This window comes from Pieris brassicae, chromosome 10 (assembly GCF_905147105.1).
Source record: "Pieris brassicae chromosome 10, ilPieBrab1.1, whole genome shotgun sequence".
Classification (NCBI taxonomy): Eukaryota; Metazoa; Arthropoda; class Insecta; order Lepidoptera; family Pieridae; genus Pieris; species Pieris brassicae.
The window spans coordinates 11144076-11156689 of NC_059674.1; the positions used below are offsets into that span (position 1 = coordinate 11144076).

At 31.3% G+C, this 12614-nt stretch overlaps 1 protein-coding gene across 1 annotated transcript in view; it reads left to right on the forward strand.

The window, feature by feature from the left end:
• Positions 1–1755: 1755 nt before the first annotated feature.
• The window catches only part of LOC123715371 (zinc transporter ZIP11), a 45654-nt gene continuing 34795 nt past the window's right edge, over positions 1756–12614 (forward strand). Inside the window, exons 1-4 of the mRNA XM_045670355.1 lie at positions 1756–2003; positions 2077–2311; positions 6156–6343; positions 7001–7194. Of these exons, the coding sequence (XP_045526311.1) occupies positions 1896–2003; positions 2077–2311; positions 6156–6343; positions 7001–7194 (725 nt within the window). The 5' untranslated portion in view covers positions 1756–1895. The remainder of the gene's footprint in view (positions 2004–2076; positions 2312–6155; positions 6344–7000; positions 7195–12614) is intronic.

Here is a 12614-nt window from a genome sequence, read left to right on the forward strand (position 1 = left end):
AGTGATGTCAATATAATAACTATTAATTGGTGAGATGGCATTTTTAGTATAATACTTAATAACATAAGTGATATATTCCAATATAAGTTTAAACTAAAAACGAGCCGAAATAATTTTTTATCCGCACTATCCCGATGGCTGAAAATCATAGACAGTCCGCTTTTCTCTATCACTTTTTGCGAAGCAGCGAGCATTGGATTCTAGTGGTTTTCCCTGTGAGATACAACCACCAACTATTAAAGAATGATCATTCTCCTTCCTCAAAGGATAAAGGTTCCGGAGGATCGTATCAATAAAAAATATTTTAGGAATCCATCAGATCTCGTTACTTATTTATTTATTAACACTTTGTACATTTACAAACAGGTAACATTAGTTCTTAAGGAGGTAACGGGTGGCCTGATCGCTAACAAGCGACCTCTTCCTGGCAACCCTAGTAAAGAAAATACAAAGGGTAAAGTGAATACCTAAACAAAAATAAAATTACAAGTAATAATGTACGCTTATAAAATTACCAAACTAAATTGTAATCTTCTGATTCCTGAACCTATATATTTTTTACATATTTACATGTACTTTTAATGTGTATATACTTATCCTTTATTTTTTAAAATGACTGCATAAAACTATGTTTATTTTTAATTTCTTAAAACTGCTTCATGTAGAGGATCGAGTAATAGCAATAATACTGCCAATTGCATTTTTGAACAACTTGAAATAATTATTGTTTTGCTGCGAACAGAATTCAGGGTCACCTAATTATACGCACTGTAGTAATTATTAATCAATTATACCTATAACGACAGTAACAGCATTGCAGTACTATCGTGTTATCAAAGTTGCTTATATTTCTGAATCATACGTAACACGAACAATCACACAAATCACAACTAAATACACAATATTCAACTAATTTACTTAATTCTCTAAATAGTTTTATCAAAAGGCGTAATCTATCACGTAGCCTCTGTTTAAGATAAGTAGTAAATTTGTATGTTTTATAACCTGCAAATTAAGAAGACGGAAATCTTAAAACATCGAGGTCCGTTTATTTAAGTATTAAAACGATTATGTTATTTAACTGCATTATACAGTTAGTACCTTCTCAAGGAGCTAGATGGTGGTTATACTGAATACTTTATTGAAAAATGAAATTTCTTATTAAAATAAATTTTATGGTATATTAGTTCTATGCGCTGTTTGGTAAACTTGGTAACAAGAACTACATATTGTTGTGAACGATGCCACCTTAATTTTTTTCTTTTATGATCTAAATTATTACTAGTATTTTAAGGCTCTAAGCATAAACTGAAGACGCCAAACCCGTTTATTGTTGTATTGGGTATAGAAAACGTCACATGACAAGTGTAAGATAATTCAATCAAACTATCGTAATTGGACACTATAAGTATTGAACAGTATGGTTCATAAACTTAAAATGCACTTTGTCTTGGCCTCTGTAGTATTTGATTTAAGGCGGGCTTTAGTTTCTATCGCTGTTTAAAATTATAAGTAGCTAGCCATTAATTACAATTTATTGTATTCAAATATATGTAGTAGAAAACACACACATCACATTTTACCCATACAGCACAAGATTTAAGTTTTTATTATATGATTAATTGTAATTTTATACCTAGCTACACCCGTAATTCAGAGGTTGAGGTGCCAAAACAATGTTGTAACTCAATGTCAGCTATCAAGTGACAAACAATTTGTCATATAGAAATTGAATTTTGAAAGTTCAGTTTGACAAATAAACGCGATAAACATGTGCTGTGTTGGTATATAAGGTCGTCACTGATGTTAATTACTAATTAGTGTATATTTTAAAAATTGACTTGAGATGTGTTTTGAAATATATAATATAAGAAATTCCTACGTAAACTAGAAAAATGCTACCTGGATACGGAGCTGTGACACAAGCCCTTTTGGGTACGCTCCTGACGTGGGGTTTGACTGCCGCTGGGGCCGGCTGTGTCTTTTTTATTCGAGGAAAACATGTGAGAAAACAACATAAATTAAGATGATTTTATCAATCAATACATATTTACAATATGCGCTTCTGTATTACAGAGGAAAGTACTGGATGTCTCACTGGGATTTGCAGCAGGTGTTATGACAGCTGCATCTTATTGGTCACTTTTAGAACCAGCTATTGAAATGTGTAAAGAATCTGGAATGTATGGTGATGAAGGACAGTTCGCATTCGTACCTGTTGCTGTGGGATTTCTATTTGGAGCTATATTTGTTTTTGGTACAGACCGTTTCCTGGACTATCTAGGAATAAGTTCAACAAATATGATGATAAGTGAGTATTATTCGATATTTTTTTATTCAACCATTGCCATAAATGCTAAATGACAAATTTTGAAAATAAATAAAAAACTAACAAAATAATTTAATTAAAGTAATTCTTTTAAATAATGTTAGAAATACTTTCAAGGTACGTATAATAGGTAAATGTGAATAATAGGTTGTTTGTTATCATAATTCAGAAATGACCATAAAAATGTAATTGAATTGTTAAGAAAACTTGAACAACTATATCATGTTTATGCTAGAGTAATTTAATATTTTTGGTTTTATGTCATTTAGGTTTTTTCAAAACCTTATTGGATTTGACATATCGGAGTCATATTTAGTCTAGACTCTGAATGTTTCCCTTAGTGACCATTCCTTTACAGTTTAAATGCCTAAATTCCATAAATCATGGTATGCCTGCCTTTGAACATAACATAACCATGTAGTCTTCTTCCAGTTTTGTGTGAATCTAAATTCATAATGATAAATAAATCTGAATTTTAAGGTCTATCAAGTAAACATTATGGGCATAACTTCACAGACATTTCATAATAACAATAAGTTACCAATTAAAATATTGTGATATACCTACTTATTTTAACAATTATATTTCAAGGTTTCTACTAACTATGTAATATGTTCTACTACTTATAAACATATCATACCATGAGTAATTAATATTTCATCCCTTGCAATTTTAATAATATAAATTTATAGTTTAGGGCCAATAAATAAATATTAGCTTTGTACTAGAAAATTATAATATATATTATAATATATAATGTAATGTATTACAAACAGAATTTAAGATAATCATTTAATTATTGTGAACAAATACATATTTCTGTATAAGAAAAACAGATGAAAAAATTAAGTATACATATGAAACACTTAACATTGAAACTTTAAAGGTCACATATGGCCTTGCCTTAATATTTAATATAAATATTTTTGCACTTTTAAATTACTTAAATTTAATTCTTATCTGCTTATCATTTATAAGAAAAAGTAGTAGTTACACTAGATAACAGTTTGTGCCTAGATTTAATTTTATGGGTGGTTAAAAATAATTTTGATGTCAATATGAGTTCAGTTTTATCTTAATTAGAAGAATGATATAGCTTATTATATGAAGAGTTAATATTTCTCAACATTTATAATAGTAGTTTGTTTAAGTTATGGCACCAAGTTTAGAAATGTTGAAGTAACAACTGTTGCAATAGAAAAGTCTGCTATAATCCTTTTATTTATGTGTACTTAATGAAATGAGGTGTAAAGGACAACCTACATGTAAAAAATTAAATATTATATAAGCCACAATACTGTTCTACTATTTCCATTGGAAATGACATAGTCTCTTTTTTTTAACTAATAGCGATTATGTTCCCTTTATCTACTTTAATATTGAACTTTTGTACATATACGATGTTGTGTCATCGGCCATTGCTGCTACAGTTTTTAAGTCAATTTCATTGAAATTGCTACAGAGTACTGGAACAGAAGCTCATATTATTAGTGTGCTCAAACAAGTTCTTTAGCTTTAAACATCACTATATTGTTGGTATAGATAATTGCTTGAGTAGTATTAAAATACTTGTTATTATCAAGTATAATTTAAAAGTTAAATTAACAATATCTATCCAGTTTTAGTATTAAAACTTAAATGTATTGGAATTTGAATGTGATTAGTTGATGATAATACAATAAACCAATTTGGTACATTTTCTTTAGATACATAACATTAACTTTTTCAATTTAGTTCACTTTAATTTTTTTTAAACTAACAACAATTCTCTTGTGTTTTATATTTACATACATACACATATTTTTTTATATGCATTAAAGAAATAAAAATAATGTTCATAGTAGTCTAAAAAACTGTGTAGGCAGTTTTGTATAACTACTAAATTCATGTTTAATGTTATTCACCTCACAAAGGTCATGAACTTGTCCGGTGGTTATTTTCAATGTAATGTGCTATTCCTACAAGTAGATAAAAAATGCCAAATTACGGCCAATATTCTCAGTTATTAACATAATTATTTAATTTATTTTCTAACATTGATTTGATTAAATATTTTAAATTTTGAGTCCAAAAATCAAGTACACTATCTTGGTAATTAATAGATGCAGATTTAATGTATGGATTGTACGAAGATGATACAGTGATTCAATCTAATGAAAGATTTATCTTATCATGTGTAGTTGTTCTTTGTATTTATTCTATGAGCTAGTGTAGACCAAGTAAGGTTTATCTCCAATATTAACTTAATTATCTACGGTCTTATACATACATCTCCTATAATGATAGACAGTAGTTTAAGACAGTTATGTTTAGCAGGGAATATGTCTTTTAGACTTAAAGACTACATATAGTATTTTTACTATGAATAACTAAACGAATTCTAAAAGCGCAGAGCTTTAGTATCAAGCGCCTTTTCGAACCCGATAATCATCATCATCATTCGATAATCATCATCAATCATTCAATTTTATAGTCCTACTTATTTATAACTAAAACTTACCGAGCACAAATGTTTCATTTTGATATTCATTGGTATTGAAAAATTAGACTTTGAATGACTTGTTATCAGCATTAAAATTATTTGTTTATTATTTTCATGAGTATGCTCTTTTAAAGTCTTTCATGTATATAAGTCGCGTATGTTCATTCGAATTATAGCGTTAAAGCCTGGCTTCGTAAGGTATTTATTTGATACATTTTAAATAATAATAGCCTAAGTTATGTAGTTAGTAATGGCATGGCTTAGATCTAAAAATCGACATGAGTTCGAAGGCTATGAACAATGACAAATGATCACGAAACACATACAGTATTCTGATTCCAAAAGACCATTCTCTTGTAGGTTGTAGAGCCATTGGTTTTATTTATTTGTGTATAAACTGAAATTGGTCCAGTAATTTATGCATTTATTCGTTACAAAAATACAAACTTAGTCAGTTTATCAGTTCGTTCAATTTAAGTGCACAGTGTGCTTCGAGAGAAATCTGTACTAGCCTTGTTATTGTTATTGGTTAATAAATTAACTTTTGCTCCCGATCCCAATATCAACTACGTTATTTTATTTTTCACTTAAATAAGTTTACGATATAAACATTATTTTTCCTGACCTCGATTTCATAACAATTGTTTTAGTTACGCGTGCATGATTTAATAAATATGAATAGCTGTAAAAATATATGACATGACAGTATATATGTATGTGCATCTTTCATACAAATTCTTGACTATGTATGTGTACTACTAACGCCTACAAATGAGTGTTACTATTCTTCATATCCCGCTCACCATATACTAAATACCAGTTATTGCTACAACTTGTAGTTTTTTATGGAATGGAACGGAAGTCAAATGTGCTTAATAAAATCATTTTTTGTAATAATTAAATCATGCACACATAATATATACAAACAAAATATAAACGATTTTAAAACAAATGTTGAATTTCACCAGAACTAATTTGAGTGTACGACCAACCAGGCTCCAGAAGATAAACCACTGCTTATATGGGAATTGTATTCGTTTTTACAACAAACTTGCAAGGATTAGGGAGTTATCACTAAATAAATTCAAAGCCCTCGATAAACGTAAATTAATCAATAAAGCTTTTTATAAATTTGACGAATACTTAAATGATCCTAATCCTTAGGATTGATTTGCTCTTCTACCCGCTCTACGCCATTGACTAGCGAACTGGTAGTAAATCTGAATTTTCAATTAAGTTAACTTATTCTTGACGTTCATAAGTGTACTTGTTTACCTATATGAATTAAGATATTTTGAGTTTGAGTTTGAATAATATCTTAATATATATTCTACTTAATTCCAGGTATTACAAAGAGCAAAGATTCCAAAGAAAAGCTCGAAGACTTGGAAATGATGACGGCATTGAACCGGCGATCATCGAATCCCACAGTTGTTACGATGGAGGCACCTCAGCCGGTTGAGTTCGCAGATTGCATCTCCAACCAGCACACGGCTCAAAGAAGAAGGCACCATCACTCACAACATTCACTTGTTTGTATATCGTTTTATACAAATTTATATGAGATATCTATACTAATCTTAGTTTTAAGGGTAACATAGTATCATATTTATTATAGCCAATATACTGGAACGCAGGCAAAACCGTAGAATGCAATTTGTAATACCGTGCGGAGACCCAATAAATAGCTTTTTCTAAGAATGATTATAATTCTAAGATATACTATACAGAGCCTCGAAATATACTGTTAAAAAAATTATTACTATATTACATGTGACCAGTACTTAACTTAAAAAAGTTGAAGATAGTATTCATCACCTTAATATATATATCGAGGATTTATTGTGATCTAATATAAGGGAAACAATCCTATGTTATTTAGATGAAAGGTCCAGTCCAGAAATTTTCTATTTTCGTTTGAAAACAAGAAAATATGGTCCATAATAATTATTACATAATATAAATGATACCAATATTTTATAACCCCATAGAAATAGAAATTACATATATTAATTACCTGCTTTAGCACTACATCTATTAGATGTCATAATTGTCCATTTCATGTGATGCGGGAATAACAAAAGCTTATTTTCATAATTGATTTTATTATTACACACGAATATACTCTTTATTTGTAGGCCCCATACAATGTGTATAGATATATAGAAAAATAAAAATGTTTGTTTTAGAAAAATGGTGAAGTTGGTGAAGGTGATAGAAGAGACAGTGTTATGCGGACACTAGAAGCACGTCAGTCTCAGTGGAAGAGGATAATGCTTCTGGTAGTGGCTATCACAGTCCATAATATACCAGAAGGTTTGGCTGTGGGTGTGGCCTTTGGAGCCTCTGCATCATCCAGTAAAGCATCATTTCATAGTGCCAGGTTAGTGTTAGTTATATAACAACAGGATGTAAGCATACCTTTTTTATATTACAATTTCCACTTAAACCTACATTTACCACTTCGTAACTACACATATTTGTATACTGGACTTATCTCATGTACAATTTATGTCTAAATAAAGTAATCTCTTTATGTAACCGAATAATTTGCAAGTACCATACAAATTACCTATTTAATTTATATTCTAACCACGCGTGACTGTTTTCCATTAAGAATGCTTCTTATCACTTATTTTATTACCTCGATGAGAAAAACAATATTAATTTGGTATAACGTTATAACAGGTGTGAGAATGTTATTTAAAGGGACATCCTTTTTATATTTTATGTTGAGTATTTTATTTCTACGTCTTACCGTATTACCTACTGTTACTATCACATATAAACGATAGCACTCACGCGAGCTTTCCTAGCATAAAATATATAGCTCTTATTAGAAACAATACAAAATATAATATGCTATTGTATTCTAGACTACAGCGACACCTGTCGTCTGTTTTAGTAACTACAATAATGTCTCAAATTTGATAATGTGTATCAGCGACATCTATTAGCAATCTCGCATACCAAAGTGACAGTATCGAAATATCCACTATTAAAATTGCTGCCATCTAGGCAAATTCAGAGATATTACGAAATTCGCTTGAGATGGCGTTAGTAGTATTGTTAGATGATGTTTTTTTCAGTTATTATTATTCTTATCAAATTAATTTGAAATTATTTTGATATAACCCTTTTTATATATGCCCAATGATAAGATTTTAATTTAATCGACGTATGTATGTAATAATTGAAGACGGAAAACATACGGAAAAAACATTTCCTTCAATAAAACATCTAAAATAAATTTATCAAATAATTTATATAATTGTTAAAGTTTTTTTTACCCAAATAACGCAATAGATAAGTAGTGTACATGTAGTCGCCATTTTGTAAGGCGTGAGGCACCGGAGGGCGCCATAGGAATTTCATTGATAAGTGAGTGAGCGGGATACAAATAGTGCACTATGGACCCACCGTTAACCAATTAGTTTGTAGGGTCAAACGCAGCTTTAAAATGTGTTACATGAATAGAGTGAAGAATGCGAGGAATGCGTAACTTTTGGATAAAATTATGCTTATTTCTATATTGAGTTTCTTTTCAGAAATTCCTTAAAATCTCGTATCGATGTAATAGAGTTCATTTATGACGATTTTAAATATTTTCTTTGATTCTTGTTATTGTAAACAGCTATTTGCTGAACAATTTTTTTGATGTATTTCAGAATAGCAAGGCAAGTCGAGGGAAGCACGCTTCCCGCTTGTTAAATCTAGTAGACTTTTTAACAATATTTTGATTTTCTTTGTTTAATAATTGCGTAATTAAAATTTTTATTACATTAAACGTTATCCATTAAGATCTTAAAGGTTTCAGTAAGAGAGTGTCATCTTTAATTAGCTGAAAGTGGGCATTAACGTTTCATAATAATCTAATTGACGAAATTAACTCTAGAACCCGTAGAACGAGGTAAGTGGGCGAGTGATGGCCCCTGCCAAACATGCCAACGGTAATCGGCTAATTAAATTTCTTACGGATTCAGTTTAAACTGTGGTTTATATTATTGAATTTAGATGGGAATTTATTTTATACAAGAAACGGACTCTAGAAACTAACGTTTTGTTGATCGATACCATGGACACTTACATTGCCAGAGGGCTCGCAAGTGCGTTGCCGGCCTTTGAAAAGATCTGCCGAGTGTCCGTGACTTTTTAAACTTAATTGGTACACGAAAAAATTGATCCCTTTTGAGCACTTTACACTTCGTGCCTTACAACTAACCGAGAGAGTTTCCGAGTAACACGGAATGCAATTTTACTGAATATTTTGAACGTGAATTGGATTTTTTTACCTAAAGTCATTATTTTACTCATCGCAGTGTCGGATTTACTATCAGGCTGTATATGCTCGAGGCTAAGGCAGCAAATTTGGAAACTGAATTTTTTTTGCTACCTCATAGGAATCGAAAAGATTTTTGCATGCCTGTTTTCTGATGTTTTACAACACAGCTACAAATTTTGTCGGTGGCCTTCCCCACTCACTTGTAATTGCATATTCAGTGTAGCAAACTTCCATATTCTCGAGTCGCTCCCAACCAGTCCACCTCTACGCCATCAGCTCACACTTAAGTGAAAAGAGCGGAACTTCAGAAAATGTATTACCCTTTTTTACAGTTGATAGCAACTTATATATATGTCAGTCCTACTGCTGAATGGAGGCTGCGAGCAGCATGGTTTGTGTATGCTTAAAAATCGTACACAAAAATTATTTTACGTGATATGACAACGAAATTGTTGGATATTAAAAATAATCTAGGACATGATAATTGTAGTGGCGAGGGCGGCAAAAATTTCACAAAAAATTTACCTTGAAAATTTCTAACCCCCCACTGACTTAACTTCAATGACGCTCACTCCGGCCCTAGAAACCTTTTCGATTGTTTGCAATACTAAATAACTGCCGTTAAGTTTGTATGAAGAATAGTATAGTTATAATAATTATTTTATTCCATATACGCCTCAGTAAATATGTAACAGTGATAAATCTAAAACTGGTAGTGATTTTATTGTATTTTTTTGTGACATTTATGTTTAAATATTGTGATATTTGGTCGCCAATTCTTTTGATTTAATTATTTCTCTTTTTTTTTCTGTAGTGTAACGAAGTGTTAATAAATAAATATTTTAGAAAAGATATCTTGTAACACACTAGATATAGCATATATATTGTCGTGAAGTTTAATAGATAACATATAAGTAGTTGTTTTAATTTGATTTTTAATACTAACGTAAACAAACAAATACTTGTTATATGAAATCACTACAGTGGAATGCAGTCGTCATTGAATATGATCACTACCATGGTTTAATAGGTTAGATAAGTGACGTTTAACATTGATTCATTAAAATTTTAATGAATTGTTCGTAGATGTTTCATTTATGTTAAATTTAAAATCTTTAGAGTGAATATTATTTTTCTGAATATTTGGGAGGTAGTACAACTCAGTTTTGACCTTGAAGTGTCCAAAAATAAATAATGTTTTATTTGATTACTGTTAGATCCAACAGAAGTGATATTTAGATAGGATTTTTTTGATTTTGCTTTACATAATTGAAATATCAATTTACAATAAATTAGAAAGTGTTACTGGAAATTGGGATGAATAAGCATCGCACTTGCGAGTCACTAACCATCAGATCTCCTGTGCGTTTGCCCTCTAAAAAGTATGTAATTTCGTGTAACAATTAGCTGTTTTCGACCTCGTCTGCAAATATAATTCAATAAGACATTTGTTTTATTTTTAATGTTTCGTATTGGAAATTAATCGCAGTTTCAATAATTTTCCAATCCATTTCTTGTGACTACCCAGTTACCGTGTATAGTAGATATTGGAAACATTGTATGAAATTATTATAGTTAATTAATTTATTTAAAAATCCTTACATTAAATTTAAAATGTAAATGAAAATTACCTAGAATCTTAAACCCGATTAAGAGGGTAATACACAAAATTACGGTAAGAAGATTGTTGTATTAATAATTGCATTAAATAATAAATCTCAAAGCGGTGGGCGGCGTTTCCTCGTTAAATAACATAACGTGTAAATGTACAAGTAAATTTAAGTACATTAGTGCGATATGTGAAAAACCAAAAATGGAGTCTGTTATACGACTGGTTACTTGGCTAATAGCGAGGGGTCAACGACCCGTCGACGGAGACAGCCGTCATCGGTGAAACTATTTCGCTGAAAAATCCGTCGCGACACATCCAAGACAGCCTTGACGTTTTGTCGCGACGATGATGCGTGGGTGCTAGGTCTCGTTCTAGTTTTTTTATATAGAACAGCGGGCAAACGGGCAGGAGGCTCACCTGTCTCAAGTGAAATCTGTCATTAAAAAATGTCTGCTCGTTTTTTTTGCAAATAATTGGTACACGAAAAAAATTCATCCCATTTTTGGCAATTTTGTGCTATAATATTTGGAGATACATTTGCTTCTGCGCAAACCGTTTTTTTTAGAACAGCGGGCAAACGCGCAGGAAGCTCACCTGTCTCAAGTGAAATCTGTCATTAAAAAATGTCTGCTCGTTTTTTTTGCAAATAATTGGTACATGAAAGAATTTATCCCATTTTTGGCAATTTTGTGCAAAAATATTTGGTGATACATTTGCTTCCGCGCAAACCGGTTTTTTTAGAACAGGGGCAAACGGACAGGACGCTCACTTGTCTCAAGTGAAATCTGTCATTAAAAAATGTCTGCTCGTTTTTTTTGCAAATAATTGGTACATGAAAGAATTTATCCCATTTTTGGCAATTTTGTGCTATAATATTTGGAAATATATTAACTTGCGCGCAAATGGGCAAACAGGCAGGAGGCTCACGTGATGTTAAGTGATACCTCTGCCCATGGACACTATAAGCCAGAGGGCTCGCGAGTGCGTTGCCGAGCTTAAGAATTTGCAACAACTATCCTTTACTCAGCTATAATCCTTAAAAAATTTAAGCCTCTTTCTGGTACCTTATCCGCATTGTTAAGCAAAAAATTACTTATAAAACCTACACATTTATTTATATAATAACACTTCGTTGCATTACAATATAAAAATTGAACATATTGAGATGAAAAGGAGCAACTTATCCTTATCGCTTTCGAGCGATCTCTTCCAGGCAACCACTGTGAGTTTTTTTTTGTTAAATTAGATAAGGTAGGAAAAGGTTTCATTTCACCATAATTCAGATGAATAGATAGATGGTAACGTATACTATATAAAATACATTATACAGTGTACTTTAACTAACAAATATTCCAGTGGTGGAAAACGCATTCGAAAATAGTTCTTGGGTACCGCCACTTGTTTACTGAACCTCTTCGATAGATTTACTTCGGAAAGCGTCTGGGCAAGGGCGCTCATATTAATACTGATCTATGCTTAGTTCTTGGATGAAAACACTGCAGGAACAATTCCAAAATAGCAATTCCATACCATGTCTTTAGAATTTCTTTGCTTTGAGGAATTTAGTATTACTTCAGCACTAGTCTAGATCTTAGAGTCTCCGGGTGGGACAAAACACATACAAAGATATAGGAACCTAAAATGTACAGTTGAAAACTGAAACGATTGTTTTGATGTGGTTAAAAACGCTGTTGAACAATCAACTTCGCAACTGATTTGTCAACAGGTCGATTTGGAGCGGTTCTCCAAAGTATCGTTGCAATTGTGTACCTATAAATAAAGTTGTTGAGGATTTGTTCAATATTACGAATAGTAACTGTGACGAGTCGTAGTATTTTCTCGGCGTCGGGACGTGACGATCCCATCGCCCACTGGTAAAATAACCTGTGACAGAGGTTATTTCATCAGC